This window comes from Leptosomus discolor, chromosome Z, assembly GCF_034619465.1.
Source record: "Leptosomus discolor isolate bLepDis1 chromosome Z, bLepDis1.hap2, whole genome shotgun sequence".
NCBI lineage: Eukaryota > Metazoa > Chordata > Aves > Leptosomiformes > Leptosomidae > Leptosomus > Leptosomus discolor.
The window spans coordinates 77,914,179-77,939,809 of NC_141419.1; the positions used below are offsets into that span (position 1 = coordinate 77,914,179).

Genomic DNA, 25,631 nt, shown 5'->3' on the forward strand with positions numbered 1-25,631 from the left:
TTATTTGCTCCGCACGTCGCAGGGCCTTATGCTGACAAGGATGACAGTCTCCCCCTGGCATTTCAGCCGCCCAGCCTCACACTCGGTCATGGTCCGGTGGGCAGCAGAGCCTCTCACTTCAGCACAGATCTGGATGCCTCCCTCCTCGCACAGCCTGTCTTCGTCACAGACACAGCTGTTGGATTGCGCTAAGTAAAAGCACAGAGGAAAAACACTCAGGATTGCATCCAACTCAACAAAAACCAGACTAAAATGTTTCCAGCAAAACTGTAGGATTGACATCAATTTTCTGGAGGGTGCTCAGTACAAGAAAGATGTGGGCCTGTTGGAGCGAGTCCAGAGGAAGGCCACAAAAATGATCAGAGGGCTGGAGCACCTCGCCTATCAGGACACACAGAGAGTTGGGGTTGTTCAGCCTGGAGAAAAGAAGGGTCCAGGGAGACCCTATTGCAGCTTTCCAGTACTTACAGGGGACTTATAAGAATAACAGGGAGGGACTTTTTAGTAGGGCCTGAGCAATAGGACAAGTGGTAATGCTTGTAAGATAAAAGAAGGTAGGTTCAGAGTAGATATACAGAAATTTTTTACAATGAGGGTGGTAACACACTGGCATAGGTTGCCCAGGGAGGTGGTAGATGAACTATCCCTGGAAACATTCAAGGTCAGGTTGGACTGGACTCTGAGCAACCTGATCTAGTTGAAGATGATCCTGCTGATTGGACTAGATGACCTTTAAACATCCCTTCCAATCCAAAACATACTATGATGCTTTTCCTGACCAGAAGTAACCTTAGCTGATACTCAGGTTCAGTGTAAAAACTAGAAGCAGAAATGAGTGGTACACTGCGTGGGCTTCCTCTGCTCAGAAAGGTTGATTGTGCTTGTGGGGAAAGCTTGCTCAAGTTGCCTGAGATACTGCTCTCAAAGACTTCTCTGATGTTACTGCTTGAACCAGTTTGTATATCTACTGCTCCAGAGTCCAGATAACATGTAAGACGAGAGATCCATCCTTGGACACTAACAAACTGATCATGCAGACACAACTGGTATCTTTATTTACATCCAGGCAGTTTCACTAAGATCAAAGAATCTACTCCTGCAAATAAATGTGCGTAGTTTTGTCAGTGACAACAGCTAAATAATCAGACAAGAAGGTACCATCTGACCAGTTATTTTTCATAACTATGTCTTCGTTTTGGTGTTGTATGTCGGGGTTTTTTTTGCCTATGTTTTTCTCTGCTGAAGCTCCAGCCAGATTTTTTTTGTTATTATGTTTGTCTGTTCAACTGTTAGACAAAACAGATGAACTCCTATCAAGTAATCTTTTTTTATTTTCAAAATATGACAATAACTATGCCTCTATCTGGGGAACTTCTAAAAACCTAATTTACTTCTTTATCTTCCCATTTCCGGCAACCCTCCATTAAATGCAGCGTAGTGTAGGACACTCAGGGAAATTAAATCAGGGAATTTGAGAACTTCCACTGCAGACAGATTGCAAGAGACTGGGGCTATTTCCTCTGAGGGAAGAGACATTCACCTTTGATCATAATATGAGAAATCAGGGATAGGCAGTGAAGTACAAGCAAAAGTAAGTGGCTTTCCAAGATTGTATAAAATAAGACATTCAATTCCTTGCCACGAGATACTGCTGGGGAGACAGCCTGGCAAATTTCAGGAAAGGATTAGCTATTCCTATGGGCATTAAGGGCTCCCACAATTACTGTATTAAGGAATTTAAAACAGGTGGATAGAGTGGGGAGAAAAAAAAAAAAAAAAAAAAAAAAAAAGAGTAGGGCAAGGATTTCACCCAAAACTTCCAGAGGACCAACAGGGTAACTCACTTCACAGGGAATAGGAATAAGCTTCTCCTTGCAGATAGTGCATTTTGTTATGGCATCCTGTGGGTTTTCTTTTCCATAGTTGGAGATTTCTGCCACTTTTGGACACCAAACACTGGGCTGATGGTTTGAACCAGCTTAGCAGCGCTCGGTGCTTCTTGGAGATAGCATACCAGCACAGACCTACAGCTAGTGCATACCTGGGGACAAACATTTCATTTTGGTCACATGAACAATTTTGCTTACAATTGTGAAGAACTTCTTACCATCACATTTTTCCCAGGAACGGCACGATCCACATGATATCTCAGCTGTCTGAGGTATTTTGCAGTTTTCTGCATTAGTAAGAGAATATTTTCTGCCCATGCACTCCAAGGCATGCATCTTGCAAACAGTTAAAGGTGTGTTTCTCTTCGTTCTTTGATCTGTAGCACAGGTGTCCAGGGAAGGACTGAAAACAAAAGCAGGAATCTCCCTATTTAAATGTGCTTGATCTTGGTACCTCTTAAAAAGAGCTGAGGGAGTGGAAAATATTCAGGGTCAAGTTCCAATTTCCCTGTTCATTGAGGTACATCCTAAGAGTGCAGCAAGGGAACTCAAGACACAGACATGCAAATAATTCAGACTCCATCCTTTTCCATAGGATGCTGCACCTCAGCAGAGCCAGGATCTCTCCCCTCTGAAGGACAGGGATGTTACCAGGTATTTGTCCATTGACCCCAGGGGTCAGTACTGGGTCTGGTCTGGTTCAACATATTCATCAACAACCTGGATGAAGGGACAGAGTGCACCCTCAGCAAGTTTGCTGATGACACAAAACTGGGAGGAGTGGCTGACACACCAGAGGGATGTGCTGCCATTCAGCGAGACCTGGACAGGCTGGAGAGCTGGGTGGAGAGGAACCTAATGAGGTTCAACAAGGGCAAGTGTAGGGTCCTGCACCTGGGGAGGAACAACCCCATGCACCAGTACAGGCTGGGGGCTGACCTGCTGGAGAGCAGCTCTGCGGACAAGGATCTGGGAGTGCTGGTGGGCAGAAAGTTGGCCATGAGCCAGCAATGTGCCCTTGTGGCCAAGAAGGCCAATGGTATCCTGGGGTGCATTGAGTGTGGCCAGCAGGGCGAGGGAGGTTCTCCTACCCCTCTACTCTGCCCTGGTGAGGCCACATCTGAACAGCTATGTCCAGTTCTGGGGCCCCCCGTTCAAAAGAGACAGGGAACTACTGGAGAGAGCCCAGCAGAGGGCCACTAAGATGATGAAGGGACTGGAGCATGTCTCCTACGAGGAAAGGCTGAGAGACCTGGGGTTTTTTAGCCTGGAGAAGAGAAGACTGAGAGGGGATCTTATCAACACTTATAAATATCTAAAGGGTGGGTGTCAAGAGGATGGGGCCAGGCTCTTTTCAGTGGTGCCCAATGCCAGGACAAGGGGCAACAGGCACAAACTGGAGCACAGGGAGTTCCGCATGAACGTGAGAAAAAAAATTCTTTACATTAAGGGTGGTAGAACACTGGAACAGGCTTCCCAGGGAGGTTGTGGAGTCTCCTTCCCTGGAGATACTCAAAACCTGCCTGGATGCAGTCCTGCACAACCTGCTGTAGGTGAACCTGCTTTAGCAGGGGGGTTGGACTAGATGATCTCCAGAGGTCCCTTCCAACCCCTGCCATTCTGTGATTCTGTGATCGCAGCAGCAGCAAAAGTGAGACTTCAGTTAAAAAGAGTTCAGATCTCAATTTTTCTGTGATACATTGCACATGCATGCACCTAAGTACATACACAGAAAACATTTCATATACATATAAACACACATATAAAAATACTTTATAAATATTTCTTAGCTATAAGATATTCGAGTATACTTAAAGACCTTTTCTCTACTGTCCTTTAAAAGCCTCACCTGTCATTAAATAAAACGTTATGATCCAACATCAGAGACCAAAGATATTTCTGGAAATATGCATATGTATCCACAGAATTTTTATGAAATTTCTGCTCTATTTAACCAGAGAATTTGCTTGTTTATTTCTTGAAATTCAGATATTGTCTAACACCCAAAAAATTAGCTTGTAAAACTGCTAATAACAATTCTTGGACAACCTTAAACAGTGTTGGGGGACGGTTCCAGCAAGTTCATTTGTGTTCCATGCTGTAAGTGCAGGAGGGGAAGAAAAAGCCCTTCCATTATTCCTGGATTTTAATCTCAAACCCCAAGCTTCTCCATTTGTTCTCAATGCAAGCAGTGACATCTGTGTGGAGTGAAGAAAAAAGGTGCCTCTCAGGAGCAGGGCATGCCTGTGTTTTCCTGGATGCACTTTACAGTCACAGTTAGGGTGCTGTGCAGGGTATGAGAGAGTAGAGACACGCTCCCAGAGGATGGAGAGCTTTGAAATACAGCACCAAAGACTTATTTTCAGCATAGCTGCTCCTTTTGAGCTCACAAACACTCCCACTGAAACTTTTAGTACCTAGTGGGTCAGTTCTGAGGGTCAACCTCAGCTTAACAGGTGTTTGGTGGGAAGTAGAGGCCAATGAGGAGCAGGCAAATGGCCCTAACAAGGTTCATTAAGCTGCCTGAAGGGGAGGGTAACAGTCCCTGTGAAAGTGGCTTGTCAGACTAGTGAAGAGGGGAAGTCTAGTAAGAAGGTTCTTACTCAAACCTTGCTCAGTTGCTGGCCAAGTGTTTAGGTAAATTTTTAATTTTTTTTTTTTTTCCCCTGGGAATTAAGTTTTGGTAGATTTATAGATAAAGCACTGCGGAAAAGTGCCTGCTCCAAGCTCTTTGAGTGACGCTTCTGAAGCCTCTTAGAAGACCTGGCTTTACAGAAAGTTTAAGCTACCTGTAACACAGTGCACCCTTAAGATACTAAAAATTTGTCACAGAGTCCATTAGCGGAGTCCAAAAACTTCACTACATCTACCTGCAACCAAAAGTCTTCAAAGATTATTAACTAAATTACATCTCCTACTTAAGCTAACATCCTCAATTGCAATGAGTCCCTTAAACTGCTGTACTTTGACTAAGTACCAGCCACTAAATCCCTAGTAAAATCCGTCGCCTGAATTTTCCTTAATGCCCTTTTATTAACATAAAAATGAGGTTAAACTTCTTATTCTGAGGCATACCAAGAGGACAGCCCAATGGATACACAACAGGAAGCAGTTGATACAGGAAGCCAGTGCATTTGTCTACATTATACTATTTGCTTGCCTGGCTGTACAGCCTGTGCATCAACAGCGCACTGATTTGCAATGTGAAAGTTACCTTTACAGACAGACATACAAGAAAAGCTTAATCTTTAAATATCATCTTAAATTTGGAAGAACAAAGTGCAATCCAGGGAAAGCATCTAATCTGTAACTAAGTTGTTTATTATATCCAAAACTCATCAGAGGCCTTCTTTGACTAAGTGATAAATCCCAATAGGCAAGACTTAAGGTCAAAAACTTGTATAAAAGGCAGCTTAATCTGGCCGAAAAGATTGAGGCCAGATACAAGTGCCCTAATCTGTTTGCTTTGCACCACTTTAGCAACACCCAAAAGAGGAGAGGGAGGCTGATTCAACCAGCTGCCAAAGGTTGAACCCAGGGAGTTCACAGTCCGTGTTGCCAATCTCTCACTACAGTATAATCCCTCAAGCTGTCTTCAGGGTGCTTCACATATTTGCTATGGCTGGGTCCACTGGGAGAAAGCCAGTGGAAATCAAAATGTTCAGATGCATAAGAAAAAGGATGGAGAATCTGTACTCATAAGAGAAATTAACAATTTGCACTCACTGCTGAGAAAGGATATTACAGGGCTGCTCTCACAGCAGTGCAATAAAAACTTAGAGACAAGGAGGAATCCTTGTGTAAAGTGAATGTGATAAATTCAATACTTTTTATCTGAAAAAGAACGCTTGGGTAAAAACAAGCTTTTACAAAAGCATATAGTGCAAGAAATGAAATAGCAGATATAAGTCAGCAAATATCTCCTCTCCCTTTCACCTACAATGAGAGGAAGGCAACTTTCAGTGAAACTAAAAAGTGAAAAATTCAGCATGCTAGAAATTATTTTAACTTCTTAAAATTACATTCAAAACCATAAGTTTTAATATAACACAGGCCAAGGACTCTTTGGAGAGACATAGATGCTATGCAAACAAGCATTGGGGCAAAAAAAAAAAAAAAAAAGAGCGGATAATATTTAAAAATTATCAGATCTCATGTTTCGCTGTGGAGATAGGCTTTAGCTGCTGGGGGCTGAGGTTTCATCTGTATTAACACACTAACCACGCTCCGACCCCTTCCTTGCATTAGGACCAATTCACACAGAGTAGCTGGTGTTCCTACTGTTAAAACTCTGACCCCAAAAGATGAGGATTACATCAGACTACCTGTTAGAAATGGTCCCTGAGCCTAGCGATTCCTGCATTGCGCCTGGGAATTATCTGGGAGTTGGCCCTTGCCAAAGCTCTACCAGGAGCTGCTTTAGCAATTTAGCAGCTCTAGTGCACAGGATCATTCCGTGGCTCTCATTGATGAGGACAGATGTAGCCTAAGGCACCACATCATGAGGGACAAATTACCCCTCACCAGCCCATTGTGGGGCTCTCATGCTGCCCCTGGAAGTCTTGGTTGCTAGTCTCTTGGAAACTGAAAATATGTAGGATGGGTCTGAAACCATGGTGTTGCTGAATTTCTACATGAACTCTTGTTCCCAGCTCTCTTCTGAGTAGAGCCTGCTGCTGAAAGTCACCGCCACAGCAAAGCAAGCCAAGTTACTTCTCTGAGGAAGGACTAAGATCTGCTTACACACCTCACTCCTACAGCTTAGTCTGCTTTGACAGCTGATGATTTATCCTTCTATTATTACATCTGTTATTCCAAGACATAGTGAAAAGATGGCACCAAGTAACAGAAATGACTGTTACCTATCTTCCTGCCATTTTGAACATAATTATAAAAAATAGAAACAGGCAAGTAGTACATTAACTATAACTGAAGTCTGAATGTAATTAATTTAACATCCAAGGTTATTGCGACTCTGCACAAGGCCGTTCTTAGCATTGCGGACTCCCTCCACCTTCTACGTAACCAACCTCTACACACCCATGAACGAGAGGAGGCATTGTAGCCTCACTTTAATGAGTATTGAGACAAAAAGGAGTAGGAGCAGATATTTTAAAATATTTAGGTGTTTAAGGACAGGACTAGAGTCTTAGCAGAGTTGTTACAAACCTGGCACTTATCTTTGCATGCCAGACAATGACCTCAGATCCTAGGGAAGTGTCCGGTGTGTCTACAAAAACCTGAAATAAGTTTACCAATTCTAGTTTTGAGATGTTCAGAGTGTGCTAATTTTAGCTTAGACCCGAAATAATCATGCAGGGCACTCTTGAGCTACATGGCTTATGGAAAGTACAACTACTCCACTGAGAAGTTCTGCTACCTTGAGACAACTTAAAAATGTCTTCTGCTCACTACATGAGGATAAGATAAATATGGTCTGTAATCTCAGAGTTTTCAAACTGCTCAACTCCTGCTGTGGCATAAATGTGGCCAGATTTCATATTCAGAGCTTGCACCCACTGTGATGATGTTATAGGAGACTTCATTCTCTACAAAAACCAGCCCAGACATTGCAGTGCTGAGCTCTTTGGCTCATCTGGCCATCAGTGCCAGGTGGTCCCAGGTGTCTTCTTGTTAATCCTCTGTTTTGGTTCTGTTATCTCCATGTTTAGCAAAGAACTGTTACACATTTCCTTACATTTACACATTTAGCAAAGAACCGTTACACATAGCAAAGAGAGTTACACATTTCCTTACATTTCTCCGCCACTGCTTATTGCAGAATATAGGCTTAGATCAAACAGGAAACAATAAACCCTGGTCTGCAAGTTATGAGGTCAGGAAAGGTGACGTGACTGGTCTGTGCAAACTGCTGTGTAAATGGGAGATTAGATTATTGTGCTTTTTATAACCCTCCAGTCTCTCAGCAGGGAAAAGAAATCTGCTTTATTTCACGAGCTTACTGCTTTGATGGTTTATATCCCAAGGGCCTCTGTTCTAACTTTTTCTCAATCTTCTAAATCTTCAAAATACCATTTTATCTTTTTCCATCTACTCCACAGATCAAGCAGAGCTGAAATTATCCCTTCACCTTCTGGCATCCAACAAAATTCCATCACTACTAAAACCCACTGACAGCTCTGACAAGGCAGGTAAGTGATGAACAGGACATTGATTGAGCTGTAAAGCAAACAAAGTATAATGCCTCCCTCTCATATGAGTAAAACTTTCTCATCTGTCATGGACTGAAGACTTAAGAAATTTAATTGGTCTTGAATAAAATGAGAAAGTCATTGACAAATTCAGCCTGAACTTACCCACACTCATAGGGCATTCTGCACACACATTGAGACTGATGCACTTTCTCCCATGGCTGACATTTAGGCTCTGTCACTTCTGGTTTCACACTGGGCACTGAAGTAGAAGAATACAGGCAGTGCTATTAAGGGTCAGAAAAACAAGGGCTGTTAAAGTCTACTCTGAAATCATCCTATCAGTTGAGCTTAAAAGGCACTGAATTATACAACCACAATGTAAAGTCACATCCTGCATGATCAATAAAAGTATCTACTGCATAGAAGGAACCAACACTATTAAAAAGATATGACAGACTTCGCAAGGTCACTCTTCAGTAATTTATCCAAGGGTCATGAGTCAGATGGAAGGAGACAGGTACTATGTTCAAGCTTAAACATTCATCTCATTTCTGCAGCAGCTGTTTGTTTCTGCTAAACTTAACAGTGCTGAATCATAGGTAGAAACAGCTTTACCTTTAGGTTTCAGAGTTACTGGCTTCACTGTTGTCACTAAAAAAGCTAAGGCTCCAAAGTCCTACATAGAAATGTGAACTTGAATATCTTTATACACTGATGGTAATGAAAACTAAAAGTTCCATCATTAGTCTTCAATCTGCAATAACTTTAAAAATAAAAGCAACTGTGGCTCTTGGGGAATTTTCATGATTGCACATATACTGGTCTTTGAGTGCTGACTTGTATTCCAAGCTTGAAAATTAAATAGGCCTTTGCTAAATATTCTTCTGGAGATTTCTGTATCAAGTAATGGCAAGATTTTGCTAAATCCATACAGACATACTTTCAGAGAAAGCTTTATCCTGATCCATTCTTTATGTTAGGTGTCTGTAGCTTCCTACTTTAACATAAAACTTGAATACCAGTGAACATTGTTGCCTTCAAAGATTTTTTTTTTTTAAAATATCTCCATTATGGATTAAGGCTTACCGAGCAAAATAGACAGGCAGAAATTGCCAGAGAAGGAGGAAAAAAAAAAAAGTTCCAGTACTGTCTGCATTTAGCCTGTACCAGAGGCTAAACTACAGCAGTTACTCTATCACCCAATGACCCCTCACCAGCTGTGAAGGGGAATTGGGAAAAGGAGAGGAGACCTGAGGGCTTGAAGGGAAAACAGATGCAATGAAACACCACTAAACCCACAAAATTATACAAAATTATACTCAGCCTGATGAATGTGCAGCAGTCACAATCAACAGGAGCACAGTCCTCAGGAACCAGGAGAAGGTCATCCTCAGCCAACTTCCCCTTTCTATAGGGAGCGTGAAGTTTATAATACAGGATACAGCTGTTAGTGAACTGGGGTCAGCTGCCCTGGCTTTTGCCCTCCGAGCCGAAGCACCTGGCCAGCTTGGGACTGCCAACAGCCTGCTTACCATGGCTGGCCTAAGATTCTACCTCAGCAAAACCAGGACAAGTGCCTTGCAATACAGCAGGCATAACACTGTCTTCCTGCAGAGGGGAAATTTCCACGAAAATCACTGTTGTTTCCACCCCTGGGGCTGTTGGTTGTATAGCCAACTGTTACTGACACGATTGCTGACTAAATACTCTCATCTAAACCTATGTGTGGCACTATGTCTGGGTATACATATCTTCCTAATTTTTACACTTCTTATCTCATATCTCTTGGGTTTTTAACTGATGTTTTAATTGCTGTTCTAATCTGATTGTTGTCCCATTTTTTGTTTTTAACTTTAGTACGACTGTAATGCTCCCACACAGCCAGGCACAAGCTGTTTCTAAAGATGGAAGCATTTGAAACTGGTTCTAATTATTACTGGTATTTAAATACATGATGCAACAAAAAATGATGAAAATCAGTTCCTAAGGCTAAGCCTAAGGAGTAACTGGCAACAGTACTACAGCACTGGTACTTTAGCACTTCAGCAGCAGTGAGCTGTTTATGTATAGCTATGTTATTCCTTCTGAAATCTTTATGCTTCCTGTCCTGGATATGACACAGCACGAGACAACTTACACTGGGAATCTCACAGGACCATTGCCTTTTGAGGTCTAAGCCTGACTGTCACCTGCCAGGTCAGACAACCTCAGGCAGCAGCTGGCTGATGAGCAGAGGACAGACACAAATGTAGGAGACATGCCTAGTCTTCTACAGCAGTGGCTATCATCCCCAGGCAAGGGTCTTCCCAGGGATATGAGAACACCTGGGACCTCAGGTAAGGAAGTGACTGGCTGGAAGCAGCAAGCTGCTTGGATGTCTGTATGTCACTGAGGGGCATTGTAGGAGTGCAGACTTGCACGTGCAAGAGAAAGACTTGTCTGCCTTCCACAGCTGGAAAAGATGACTTAGACTGAGATGCAGTATGCTATGTCCTGTTTCCCTCTCACCAGTGCCTGACAGTATCAACCCAGAGCTTAAACAGCTGTTACCATGAACTTGAAGCAGCATTTCACACTTGCTTCCAGTTCCTGGAGATTTACTCCATATCAGCCATTTGACTGATAGATGAGCAAAAGGAGTCATCCAGCCCTGTCCTTCTCTGCCATGAGAGGCTGTGGTGCATTGAACCACTTCCAGATATAAAAGCTGTATCTCTAAGGTGAAGCTCACATGGGGGTGGAAGTGTACTTGGGTGGCAGAATAGGCAGCATATGTCCCAGGCAAGCTCTTAAAATATTGTTAGTGACAATACTTGATAGCAGTAGAGGAGTGGGAAGCAAAAAGCCATAAGGAAACCTCACAAGAAATGATTTAAGGCAACTTGTTTGAACAGCCCACAGAAAACACACTCTCACATTTCCTGTGCTTCCTGCTGGTGATTTAAGTACGGCTTCTCTATCACTATACCAGCTGTAGCTCTGTTTATATCTTATCTGCACAAGCCACAGTCCATCCAGGAGAGAAACTTCTGCATTGCCCTTGGAGTACTGCAATGGCTTACCTGGTTTCTTGCACTGGATAGTCCTCATGTCAGGAGACCACTTGAGACTGGGCTCACACAAAATAGAGCGTGCCCCTTCTAAGTGCATGCCGTGTGGACAAGACAGAGTTATTCTCTCACCGATCTCATACATAGGTTTCCATGGCTCTCCTTGCAAGCCCCCCTCCAACACAGGCAGGAGACAAGCAGTTTCTAAGGATTGAAGCATTTAACATAGCCATGGTGAACCAGTGAATTGCAGAAAGCAGTCACATATTTTATCTTCTCCTAAATTCCTTAACAAATTTAATGGTAAGATCAGGTGATTTTCCTGTAGAAACATATCAATCATGTTAGCACAAGATAGTAACTTTTCACACTAGCCAACCATGTGCAACACCAAGGACAGAGTGACAATATCTTCTCCTACTGTCCTCAGGTCCAGCACTAGCTGAAGAGGGCTTCTCTGTTCTTAGGACTCATGCTTCTGTTCAGGGTTCATACTAGAGAGTAACATCCTAGTAGAGGGAGGTCATACATACAGGACCCTGGCAAAGCATGTACTGATACAGAAAGAGATGGCATTTAAACAGTGTGGATTAGCATTTGTGGGCAGTCGGTCCTGGTTGGAAGGAGGAAAGGATGGCTTTGAACTGCAGGTCTGGAAATTCCCAAGTCTATACAATCAGACTATAAATTGAGTCACAAATAAAATGTTAATGGAAAAAGAGAAACCCTAATGGTTACTGACCGGGTTAGAGGAAAAGAACGAAGTGGTGAGATCATCCAAGATGTAAAGCAATCTTTGGAGTTGTGTTCTTACGACAAAGTGGTTATTTGAGAACTTTGTGGTTGCCCAGTGCTGCTTACTGGACTTTTTCCTCAGTTGGCTTTAGGCATAGATTCATTCCCATGGTTCTTGGATATAGCCACAGAACTGAATTAAGCAACAATGTTTGTTTCCACAAGAAGTAATTCCTGGACTGGAATTCAGTTTCCCTCAGTTCCAGCCTTCCTTAAAACCAGACTTTATGGGCACATTTCCATCTTAGCATTACAAAATCTGGATTCAAAATAAAAGTCAATTTGGACCTGATTATGTCCAGGGAACTGGGAAATGCAGGTGTGTATTTTTTCCCTGTTGTTTTTGGAAAGCAGTTGTTCAGAGATATTTCATTGGAATTCAGGAATGGAGTTTTATTTCAAAACAAGCAGAAGTTAGACATACCCTGGCAATATCTGTCTCCAACTTGCCACTGTAAATTACTGCCACACTTAGCAACAGGATCACCAACAAGAGAATATCCATGTCTGCAAGCATAAACAATGCTTTTCCCAACAGGGTATGAGTTTTCAGCATTCTGAAAGAAAAGGAACAGGTGACATTTTGGATATACAATCTAAGAACCACCAGTAGCATTGAACTCCCTTTGATTCTGGCATGCAGTAGCTGAGGACAGTGAGAAGTATTAATGCCACTCTGCAATGCACTGATGAGAGTATCTGGAATACTGAGGACAATTCTGGTTATCAATAGTCTGTAAATGTGATCAAAACAATCAAAATGATCACTATGTTGTAAATAAGTTCGTAGGACACAGAATATTTGGGCTACCTTAACTTAGCAAAGGGAGGGTTAGAGTTGAAGGCATCCTATGACAGGGCCTCGCAGTGGTACATCAGTGATGGAACAGCACTCTCCTGCCAGTGTATAAACTGACTGAAAACACGGCTGTTATCAAGCATTAGAGGGTGAACACAAGCTCTTGAACAGTTTTCCGGGGGTATCAGTGGAGAGTATACAGCTTTGCTAACTCTCAGCTTGCTAAAGGTTAATGTGATACGGTCACTCAAAAGAGCTGGACTTAAGACACGGATCTTCTCTCATTTTATATCCCACTCTCTTCTAAGAGGACATCTTATGAAAAATTGAGACTACTCCACAAATTGCAGGGTTTTACCTTTAGTTTGTGAACCAAAAATATTAATATAGGAGACAACTACTCATTGAAAAAAAAAACCTGGCAAAAGATGGAGCACAAAATTTTAGATCTTGCCTCAGGTTGCAGTTGTGCAGAGGCAACTAATGGATTTTGAACTAATCCTTTTATCTATTTACTGAGTAATAAGATTCTAGACAGCCTCATAACATGGAGAAGGCATAATCCATTCCTCCAAGAGAAGAACCTAGTCTCCCTTGTAAATAAGCCCAAGTCACAATCAGCCAAATACCTTGCCAGATCATAGTTTCACCAGGAAATGAGAAAGTGCAATGCTGAGTTACAGGGTGCAGAGTGAAGATTCCTAAAATCTGTTTATAATTTTGTTATGGACTTGCTGGATGACCTTGGACAGTTTACTTTCTGTGCTGTTTTTTCTCTAGCTTACTGTGCTTTGATATGTAACTCATGTGGTTCGGGAAATTTTTAATATGTGTACACGGAAAAGGACAAGTAGATTACTTTTCTCTGTAGGTACCAGGGTCCAGAAAAGGAAAAATTTTGTTCTGGGTTTGGGGGTGGCGCTTTTTTGGTTTTTCTTTCATTTTTAGTAAGAAGTCTTGGCTAATGTCATGTAAACTTCAATCAGGGAGAAATGCTGAGAGAGCTGCTATACAGTAGATCTGATGCTAAGCTTACCAAGATAAATACAAATTTGCAAGTGAATAGCTGTATTAACTGTAATACAGACACTGCAGGTAGGGATAGGACAGATAACAGAGTAATAGAAATAACTTACTTGAACAAATCCATTTTCCAAGAGAGGAGGTGCTGAACAGAATTCTGTAGGAGTTATGGATAAATCAAAACAGTGTGGTTCAATCAAGCTATGAAGTAAATAGAAATATAATTTAGTTTGAATTTAGTCTTCCTTCCTTTCAAAATTCTACACTTCTCAGTGAAGCCCACTTTCAAGACTATTATGCATCCTATTTACATCACAATTATGTTTAAATCAGTCACTGCCAGGCTATCTGAGAGAGTGCTAAACAGGATGATGTCAAAGTTTACTGGCTTTTACCCCATTTCCTATTCTTACCTTGTATCACCTTCACAGCTTCCAAATTTCATTTTGTTTCAACTTAAATATGAAAGGTCCATAAGTGACCTTCTCCCTGAACTCAATAGCTTATGCACCCTTCTGAAATAAATTCTTAAATCTTCCTGTAGTCATGCTACAAATGTTTTTTTCCTGCTTACCGAAAATGCTGCAACTCTTCATCTTCGCACGGTCTGCTTTCATGCTGCTGTCCTACACAGCCCTTCCCACCACCAACTGGTGAGGGGTTGTTGCAAGTTCGACTCCTTGCTTTCCTTGCCCTTGAACAAGAACTCCAGGAAGACCAGCAGCTCCAGTGTCCATCAACAACACCTGTGCAACATTTGGGAATATTCACATTAAACCACTTCGTAGCTGGTTTAAAGGTGCAGGCTGTTCAAAGCTAGTGATGGTCCAAACTGTGCCCTTACAGAGAATTACAGATTGCAATGATCTAATCTTTCACCTTTCCCAAACTTTCCTTTTACATAAGCATAATTCCATGGAGTCTATATGTCATCAGAGTCTGAAAGAACACAAAAATAGGTGTCAGCTCCAACTAATCACAAAATTAAAAAATGAAAATTTTGGAAGTTATTAATACTCATGTATTTAGTGTATATAATTATTTATAGGTTACATTTTGAGTGGCTACTGTTGTCCACTGCATTAACAATAACAATAAAACCAGTTCTTTGTTAAGTACTGTTTGAACACGTTAAGCAAGGACAGGCTCAGTGGCACCCTGGCCTTGCTGTATGTCTGAAGCGATATCTGACCCAAGCACATCAGCCACTCATTCAGGCTGTGCAGTGGGACAAACAGACTCTGGAAGGAGGAAAGAACACTTTGCCACTTCTAAACTCTCACAAGTTTAAAGAGTGCTGACCTGGCTGATCTTGCAAGAGAGTTCCCAGCTCACAAGCTGCTCCAAAGGTGTAAGGCTTGCAGTAACACACACATTGAGTTCCTTCCACTGCTGCCTCACCACCATTCTGGCAAGGCTGACATTTGCAGGGATCATTTTCAGCCATATATTCTTCAATGGCTTGTTTTAGGTAATGCTTTTTGACTGAGGAGCAAGGCACTTCCTTTACCAGCTCATACAATGGTGTTAGCTACACACAGTAGAGAAACATTTCTATTAAATAGTTATAATTGGGATATAAGAGTTTACAAGCACATTTCATCATGAAAAACAATTTGTGATGTATGCTCCTGCACACGGCAGTTGGCAGATGCTCTAATTTCCTATCCATCTAGCTAAAATCTTATGTTAGTACTGAATAATAGCCTTTTTCTCAAGAGTCAACTCTGCTTAACAGCCCCCCTTAAAGCTAGTGGTAGATTAGCAACATTTAAATGTATTTGAGCTATGAGATTATGGTTGAGATGAAAGTGTAACACAGACCACCAATGCACAATAACCCAAATTCTCACCCAGCTATTCCCAGCATAAAAAGCTGGGCATTTAAACAAACCAGTATGGTATTTCATTGCGCAGTGATTGAAGGCAACAATAAGTGAAAACATTTTGCATTTCTATTGTCTACTTTATGATAGTCTGTTCTTTTACATTTAATTGAAAACTTACTGACAGAATCTTTTGGGTTTACAGCATTCTTCAGTATGTGGGCAGTTCCCAAAAGGGACTCGGACAAGGTTGCAATGAATATGACCATGCCTGACTTTGAAGTGTCTGGCTTCCAGAATCTCCAGTTACGTTAAACTTCTGGATGCAGAGAGAAGGAGGAGGGATTAAAGGGATATACAGAAGATGGCAAGCTGAGCCACACAGACCTGCCAATATGCATTTCAGGAAATGGGCTATCTGAAATCTGGGCTTTCTCCAATGCTACGGTGATCATCTATTCTTAAGCAGAACTCCACTAAAGTCACTGAAGGCTGGTAAGAGTGTGGGTGATCTGCCAAAGAACTTAGATTCATGATGCAGCTGATCACATTAGCTTCATGGCATTTTTCTCCTGTGAACTTTTCTTTTTTATAGTGATTTGGAAACAAAATTATTGCAGACTACAGCCTGATTAATCACCAGATATAGCTTAATCACTTCTCCCCTGAGGTGATCCCGTCTGCTCATCTTTGCTTCAGGAAAATAGCCTTACCTTTTGTTTAATTACTCTGGGATGGTCTGTCACTGATCTGGCCCAAAAGGAGTATCTCTGACTGTTCCCAGCAGGATTATTCAGCTCTAGATAACTAAGGCCAGCAACAGCACCTGGGCTTCCTCCTTCTATGTAGGGGTCTCCTTTAATCTTATTACCACTGCTTCCTGTAGATTCAGGATGGGAAATACAAAAAATACTAGCATTGCTATATTTACAAATGGAAATAGAAACAATGCATGCAAAGACTATACTAGCAAGTAGTGAAAGGACTCGTCAGTGCAGATCAACCACCTGTGCCTGGATCCTATATTGATAGATATATTAATTGATAATATATAAGAAGTATCTGGTTTTGCAGGTGTCTTGGCAGTCCTAACTTACGGTGTCCAGAAAAGTACTACTTACTGGGAAAGCATTAGCAATGATTGATGGGTGTTGGAGAGCATTTTAAATGAGGAACTTGGTGTCTGAGTTCAGTGTTAAGATACAATTCAACAAAGCTATCAACACCTGCTCCTCATTTTCACAGCTATTCAGGAGGAGATAAAAGATGGAGACATGACAACTGTAGGAGTCACTGTTGAACATTTACCTGAAGAAGTCTGTAACAGTTCATCCAGTTTGGAGCACTTTACTTTCTTCTTTTTCACAATGAATGCGTTCCAACCTGATGTGGTGCACTGGTACATGTCTGTTATGCTCATACCTGCAGATAATTGATCCATTAACAATACTGTAAGCAGGAAGTGCGTTGGATTAATTTCTGAGTTTCCCATTCATAGAATCACGGAATGGTTTGGGTTGGAAGGGACCTTAAAGATCACTCAGTTACAACCCCCCTGGCACAGACCTTCCATGAGAAGAGATGTGAGGACTTGAGGTGTCATGAAGTTTTATGCCTAAATTAGAAGGCAACTAACTAGCACGTCTTGTGAGAAGGTTTGCGCGTTGCTAAAGCTTACGGATGAAGGCTGAGAGATGAGAGCTGTATCTGGAAAAAGTTTATTTTTTCTTTTCTCTCTTTTCTCAGCAGTCTCTGATTCTACAGCATTGTTCTACACTGAGTACCACCATATGTGTCACTCTGATGTTTGCTCTGTTTTTAATTTTTTCTGCTTTACACTGCTTTACCCAACCTTCATCCCCAAGTAACTTTTAAGCTTTAACATTATTTGAGATTTAGATTGGCACTAGAATTCAAGTTTAGCCTGATGAAGTCCTGAACTAACTAACAAATCTTTGCTACCCAGAGTACTGCAGGTCAGAGTTGTGATTTGAGCACTTTTTCTAACTTCCTTTCTTTTGCCTGTGAAGAGAGTGTGGTGACTAGAAGTCTCTACTTGATTTTAGATATTAGCTGGGAGAACATACAAATAAATTTTTATTCTTGTTTATTCACTTAGTTTATTGTAACAAATACTCTAGTACTCTACCTTCTGCTTTCATTTTGTCAGTATCCATATAAAAAATAACTTTGTAATGTCCTCCTAGGGATCCAGAGTGTAAGAAATGAGTCCCAAAATGTTCAATAAGTCTTCGGTAGATGTTGTACTCATAGATGACTGGAAGGTTAGCCAGTTCCTTCCAGAATGGCTCCGCAAGAGTGAGAAAGTCTGGGCGGTTGTTAATAAACTGAGCAACTTCCACACTGTTCTCAACAACCATCAGCTGCTTACTCTGGGGGAAGGAACATATGTCAGTCATGCTCCTTGTCACTATCAGGTTAGTTCCTACTAGTGACATGATATGCATGTTATATTGGCTACTAACCAACAGCTATACAGAGCTGTTAGATACATCTAAGCAACTCAGAGAATGCAAAAAAATACCCTGAAGTTAGGAAATAGCTTTTGGTCCTTGATTTATAATTGTTGCAGCATCCTCCTTTTCCTCTTGTATACCTGAAAGCTAGCATAAGAACAAATAAGAAAGGAAAATACCACTCTTCAAAGATAATGGTGGCTTCCAACACCAGAAGTTTGGTAGCAGGTTAACAAGCCTTGACTGAAAGCAAATCAGAGGCACTACAGAGGTCTCTTTGCACCTTGTTTTGTGTAGAGGAGCCTTTCTTTCTAAGGGCCTCTAGCCATTTTGAGGATGCTGCTGAACCATAAAATCCTATATGCCTATACAATATTGTTCACTTCACCTCTCAAAGTTGCTTTTGAACTTTGTTACGCTGTCTCAAAATATGTAATTGTTAGTGTGGTAAAATGAGCTTGTCCTCTGTCAGCTTGGGGACCATAAAATGTAAAATTCATTACTTGATTTTATTTGCTATAAGATAGAGGTTATACTTCATAATTGAGAGTTACTCTCAAATTATTTATCTAATGCCTTTTTTAAAATAAGTCAAAGGCATAAGCACTGTGACCTCCTGGTTCTTTAAGATACCAGATCTCTCTCTTAATGGAGTTCTACTACTGGAAAATGTATTATAAAATAAATTAACTTTAATCACAGAATTATTTAATTTTTTTTTGCTCCAAGATACTGACAGAGGTAATAGAAAAAAAAGGGCAGTAAACCATTACAAGAAAAAGGAAAAGATTAAGCAATTTTGACAGGAGACAATGTTTTTCTTTCTCAAATAGGGAGGAAAACAGCTAGTAAATAAGTAAATTACTAATAAACAGGTAAAACTGAGAAAGTAAAACCAGCAGCCAACCCTTCTTAATTGACAACCAAATCAGTGATCTCTCTGTAAAGGTTTTATGGGATTTTTTCTATCATGCACTTTGTGACAAAAATATTGGGATAAAATAAATATTTGCATCTCACTATAAAAGCACAGGAAAAAAAAGCTGAAAATGTTTATGCGAAATACTAAGCCACAGTGACAACTTATACATACCTTTTGACTGTGTTGCAGAATTTTATTCTGTGAATAACTGTGTCCACTGTTTGATTTTTCATACCTCTCTGTGTGTTTCATATAAGACCAACTGCTGTTGAAAAACTCATAACTGAAATCATTCTGAATTTTAACCTAGAAGGTGAAAGACAGAATTCAGTATAAAGAGCTTAATGAAGGATATCAAAAATGGTAACTTAGAGTAGAGCAACTCCCTCCTGATGCAAAAAATCTGATGTGTTTTTGGAGCTGAATCCATTTCAGACTTCATAAAAAGTTCTGAACACTATTGGAAAATCATTACACATATATATATATATATATTTACGCATTCGTATATGAAGTATTTATGTTATAAAGTGAAGTATACTACGGATTGCCTGGCCTCCTCTTGATAATCGTGACACAAACCAAATCTCTGATAAAGTGACTTCAAACAAAGTGTATCTCTGAAAGATCTCCACAAAACACCCCAAAGCCTTGTGCACGTAACATTTGTTAGAGTGATTCAGGCCACTACTTACACTAAGGAGATGGCTTTACATTCAGTCTAACTGTGAGAGAATTAGAAATCACATCCAAGGAATTCTTTTTTTCCTTTTAGCATGTTATACACCAGTTTGTATTTCAAAATAATATGTAACTGTAGAGAAGTATCATTCAGCTGCATTTAGGGAAACCTACTTGCCAAGAGATCCTACAAGCTTTGCACCATTCTCCCAGTTTTAATCACGACTCTAAATACAAAGCTGCACTTAATGAAAACGTACCTGGAAAGTATATGCCAGAACACTTTCACTCAGCCTGTAGTATTCTCTCCCATCGCCACTAAAGACCTTTCTGCATTGTCCTCCAAAGCTTTTCGTATGAATGACTCTTCCTCTAGTCTCACCAGTAACAGCATCAAACCTATGAGAAGAAAAACATAGAAGATCATTAAGACAAATGAGAGGTAGCAAATTATTTTACAGGTGGCAAAAATTACAGAGCCTTTATAACTGAATGCTGTATCTGCAGATTAAGATCATCAGTTGATTTACTCAAGAAAAGGGGATGTTGACAGACAGACTTCTATACCTGCAGAACTGCAGTGTGCATAGTACATTACAAAATGGAAAGCAAAATGTTGCTCTCGATTTGTCAACAAAAATTAACACATATCAATACTTCTTAACATTAAGACAGGCATATCTATCACAACTGATTACATTAAGTTTTATTGGCCAGTAATTAATGCAACAGAGAAAAAACAGGGCATCCGTTCCAAAACAGGGTTTTTGTATTATATCTGAATTATATTGCACACCAAGTGGATGCAACTATGCTAAAGAAACTTAAGATAATTTTTTTTCTAGGTTGTAGATGGGATGTATAAACATAAATCCATATGGATCCACAGTACTATATGCAACAGCAGTGAACAAAATTGGCATTGCTGGCTCATTTTTTCAATGCTGATGATCATGTGTCATTGCTTGACATTTCATTTCATATCTTAATAGGTGTTTTCCAATAGCAGGAATGAAAGATAAAAAGCTTTATTCTGTGCTTCAGAATAAGCACAGAATTGAGCCACTGGCACGATGGAGGAAGGCCATTGTACTGAACACTTTTGCATATGGGATGCTTTATCATAGGCCCAGGAAGCCTCTCTGTACAGCCAGAGCCTGTAAAGGCAACAAAAATGTAAATGCATTTGGTATCAGTACTACTGAGCCTGTCACAGAACATTACCCTGTTCCTGTAAGTTCTGAATTTGGAGGTGTTTTATCAGTATCACATACAGTTGTCTTCTCTTCACATCGATCTTCATCTGCACCATCTTCCTCACAATCTTGATCTCCATTGCACACAAGAGATCTGCTAATGCACTGACCTAAATCAGAACAAAAATGCACAGGGAAAGGAGAAGCATTTGTTTGTTTAAAAATAAATCACCTAAAATCAAAGCAAAAGTCCCACTTATCTACTACATTAATTAGCTTGTTCACTCCCACGATGAACAGTCTGTGCCCAGGAGGGCTTGTGAAACAACAATAAATGTAGACATAAAGAAATAGCATATAGTACACTAGAGGGAACCACAGCCATTCAAGGCTTGTATTAATAAAACAGTTGACTTCTGGATTTATTTCCTGAGCTTTCATCCTTTGACCCTACCACTTGTGATTAACTGTGATTATCTCTCTGGCAGCACCAAAACATGTTTATCATGTTCCTCTGTGACAAACATCTACCTACTGAGATACTGCATTTTTTTGTGAAGGTAATGGAAGCTGCTTGGATACAAGGACTGTTTTAGGGAGCATTAGTTTCCATGACCCAGGTGATTTGCAAGATGTTTGGATATAGCCTAGAACAGGTTTGAGCAATCACGTATAAGTTTGCATTCCTTAATTACCTTCTTGTAATGAAAAAAAACTCTACTCTGGGGCAAATTAATAAGGCAGAATGACTTAGAGAGGCTACCAGGGCTACAGCATATTATCTACAAAGCTCTGCTGCACTCCAGATGAAATTAAAAAAATGTGTAGTCAAGGCTGGAAAAAAGAAACATCCTCCTAAATCAAATTTACCTGTAGGTCAAGGGTTCTGCAAAGCCATTGCCCATCTACTAAAGTTTGAACATAACAAGGTTATCTTCTCAAATTTATGACTAGAAAATGGTGAAAAAGATCTTGGATGGTACCTGAGAAACACCTGAACCGATCACCACAGCCATCCTCTGTTGGGCACCCTCTTGTAGGGGTGCATGGTCTTGTTTCAAAGGCATCCCCAGAGCAGGGGTTTCCCCCATACTGGCCATAAACTGCTACTGTCCGTCTTCGAATCTGAATGCAAATCAAGGGAGATCTTAGAAAATCCAAACGCAAAGCAGGAATAGTTTACTATTGTCAAGACAAGACAATGCTACCACTCTACTGCTGTAAGGAAACGAGATACTCATCATTTTTTCTGAGAACAACCACACTTGGTATTACCACAATACAGTAACAAACTCTCAGGTCAATACAAAGACAACTGTTTTACCTATAAGGTCTTTAGACTTATGCATAAGCTTGGCTGGTTTATTCAAACATCTAATAGGTACCTGAAACCAAGAGAAAGCTGCTGCTGAATTTCATTTTTGTTTTACATTTTTAATAGGACAAATCATGCCTGATATAAATTTCCTAAAGTTCTTCAAAGTAAAGTGTTATTAAGGAAGATGATAAAATCTAATGGGCTACTTTTTGTTTTAAAAAGAAGAAGTACTGTCTCATGGTGCATCTTTAATTTTAACTAATCCCTCCCTAATTGATTCAACATGAAAGTGAATGAGAAGGAAAATCAAAAGCAAGTGTCTTGCACATCAATAGAGCTGCACTGTATTAATCATGAACTTGTTTTTGCTGTGGATAATACTGTGTAACCAAGTTTTTTTTCCTTGAAATGTGACTCCACTAATGGAAAATCAGTGGAAAACCAGTACAATCAGCAGGGGAATGTCTCAGTTTACCAAACAGTTCAGTTGAGCTTTCTGAAACTATCACCAAAATAAAAAGTGCACAAATTATTTTACAACATGAATATCACAGCTTTGAAAGGGAACATATTGTGGACAGCCTGAAGGATTTCCCTTCTGAGTTCTTTGTTTTTCAGCCTTCTCATTCTGCTGAGGCTTTTGTCTGACACGTATTTGGGGTTTTAAAGATACAACAGCTCCTTAATTACTGTGAAAAACGCATATGCTTATGAAGTCATGAGTACAGAAAAGGTGTGTGGGTCTATACCTGTTTTTGTGTACAGCCATCGCACTCAGACCAAGGGCCAAAAGAATTCCAGCGGCAATGAACTGGAGGGGAAGGGCTGCTCCAGTAGTGGTTTTGGCATTTAAAAAAAAAAGGAAAAAAAAAAAAAAAGAGGAATGTCATCAGGGATTTCCATCCATAAGCATTAGGGCAAAACTTTCCTGAACAGCAAAGCAAGTCTTCAGTAACAATTAGGGCTATTATCAGGCTCCGTCTAACACTGCTTGGATTCACTTTTCATGTGTAAAAATGAAATCAGTCCCAGCTTGTGCTTTCCCCTCTCTGAAAGGAAGAAACTACAAACATTCACCTAGCCTCAAGATCAGCAAGGACTTTGTGCAACCATCATAAAAGTTTCAAAGAAGCTTCACATTGCAAAGCAGGGAGAGGCCAGAGCATACCTGCAGATCTGCAGGGAGCTGCTAGGGGCTGTGTGGGCTACGGTGTGCAGCAGACCTGCCCACAGCAGCTCTCAAACAACCAGTCTGCCAGAGGGAGGCATTGAGGGTGCTACCTGCCACTGGGACTGGGGCTGGCTTGGTGTAAGCTGTGTTGTTTCACAGACGTTGCTGTAGCTCACACCACCACTGTGTGCTCCTTCCCCGAAGGATGGCTGTCTCCTCTGGGCAGAGGGAGACCATAATGCCTCGCTCTTGTCACCACTGATGGCTGTGGCAGCGCTGACATCAAGCAGTGTCTCCTGTCCCAGGAAATACATCTAAAGACCCCTTTAAGCCTTGCTCCATGTCACACATCAGAAGTTGTCTGTTAAATTATACGTGCTTAGACTTCAGCATGTAATTTACTAAATAAATATTCACCTGGAAAAAATAGAAAAGAAGCCTGAAACTTCCAGCAACAGAAAAATCCCCAGCACCTGAAAAAAAAAAGGAGCAAAGGTAAACCTACTTTGCTTTACTGCTTTTTCCATTAGCTCGTGCAGCTGTTCTAACTTTCTGCAACGTCTACACTAGTCAGCTTAAGAAATAAAGGAGAGCATCACACTGATTTTCCTCAGCTTTGTTGTGCAAGCTGTTGTTTTTTAGTTTTCTTCTTTCTTGCAAAACTTCCCAGTTACATTTTCAGCTAAGTATTTCCCTATATAAATTAATATTTCATTGTACTTGCCATATTCACTTCATCAGTACAAATGAAGTAAGCAATTGTCTTACCTTCATGTTAGATGAAATACCCAGATATCCAGCAATTACCAGGGAAATGCACTTCCACTCAACTCTGCAGCCAAAGGAATCAGTCAGTCTGTCTGCTACTGCACATCTCCTCTCACTGTGCCTTGCTATTCTACTTTTCTTTCCCTAAAAAGGCTGAATATTGCCAAGGAATTTTAATCTTAACCCATCTAGTCCTCCCCTGGGACACATCCTGCTTTGGGAGCTGCTTAGTGTTTTTAAGACACAAAAGTCAAGGCTTGGATGTACTGACTGGGGTTGGCACGAAGTTGTGAAGAGCATTTACTGAAAAAACAATCATCTTTTCCTTATCCTTCCTCTGAACAAGACTTTTCAGAGACACCAGGCCAGTTCCGGTGTCACATACACTACACCACAGCTGAGTCTCGAGCTTCAGTAGGAAGAGCTGCTCTAGAATTAAGCTGATGTTGCTAAGGTTTAATTTTGGTCATGAATCTTCAACCTCCACTTCTGCAGTCATGCTGATTTTTGTGTAACAGTTGTCACATTGAAAATCATCTTATGGATCTGAATGCAAGTTTCGGCCAATTTCAGCATGATCCTGCCTGTGAAAGACTTCCTGAGATCGGACACAGCCCCTAGTTTCAATGACATGTCAATAGCTGGCTTTTTGCAGGAATTCTCTTGCAGAAGTAAGAGCACTTCCCTTTCTCTTTCCTCACGCTGTCATGCCCTCTTTTTTTTTTTTTTTTTTTTTTTTTTACTTTTTTCACTTTCCAGAGCTGATCCATTCCAGTAACAGCAAGAAAATGCCACTGCTGCGGAAATTCACACGAATTTATCCTAATGGAGCCTGGATGAAGCCCTCATGGAACAGTAGCACCCCTATCTGAAAACTCTTCATATACTACATCTTCATATACTATATCTATTTTGAACAGTTTAACAGAGTCCTCAGAAAACTCAATGCTTCATGTCACCGCATCGCTATATGGTTACTTTTAAACCTTGCACTCTATTGGCATGGTCTGCTTTCCTTAAGAAGATGCCTAGATCTTGAGTCACATTACTCCATCCATGTGAGGGATGTCTACTTGCATTCCTTAGAAGTTAGCAACTCCAGAGCCAATTTAGCTAAGCCAGAGACTGCCTTTGGGACCTTTCAGGTTTGGTAACTATGAATTTCTTTGATAATGTAATTCATATGCTTTCATCACTTCTGTACATATTTTATTGCTTTTGATCAAAATCCTCATGCTCCTATTAAGTTTTATGACCTATTTGTGATAGATTGTCAGTGGTCATCTGCTTATGAAGGAAATGATTAAGCCCTTTTATAGGTGGCCCAGAATACAGGAACTCTGAAGAATATTTTACCTCTCCAGACATATGTCTTGACCTTGCAGTTATCCATTTTAATGGCTTATATAGCAATTTCACTTTCTGTAAGTACATAACTAGCTATAATAACCATCCAGATAAAGATATACCATAATTTGCTCACAAACAAAAGATGCAAATAAACATAAAAGAGGACAAATACAGCTAGCAAAGAATGTGTGGTAGACAGGGCCTGCCCTTC

The 25,631-nt window shown here is 40.6% G+C and overlaps 1 protein-coding gene across 1 annotated transcript; it reads right to left on the reverse strand.

Annotated features, from left to right (window-relative positions):
- On the reverse strand, positions 1–24,076 carry C7 (complement C7). Its single transcript, XM_009954835.2, has 18 exons — positions 24,071–24,076; positions 23,720–23,775; positions 22,881–22,956; positions 21,797–21,938; positions 20,842–20,983; positions 19,878–20,016; positions 19,108–19,242; positions 17,687–17,930; positions 16,846–16,959; positions 16,251–16,417; positions 15,014–15,242; positions 14,286–14,457; positions 13,825–13,912; positions 12,314–12,446; positions 11,107–11,298; positions 8,207–8,303; positions 2,108–2,292; positions 1–188 (listed from the first exon to the last, which is right to left on the reverse strand). Exons 1-18 carry the CDS (start codon positions 24,074–24,076, stop codon positions 1–3), a joined length of 2,505 nt encoding a protein of 834 aa, XP_009953137.1.
- Positions 24,077–25,631: the final 1,555 nt, after the last annotated feature.

Coding starts and splice junctions, on each gene's coding strand:
- C7 (XM_009954835.2), bottom strand. Junction 17,931..19,107: donor TTCTGCAACACAGTCAAAAG/GTATGTATAAGT, acceptor TCCTTCCCCCAG/AGTAAGCAGCTGATGGTTGT. Junction 11,299..12,313: donor TGGAGACAGATATTGCCAGG/GTATGTCTAACT, acceptor TTCAATCCTTAG/AAACTGCTTGTCTCCTGCCT.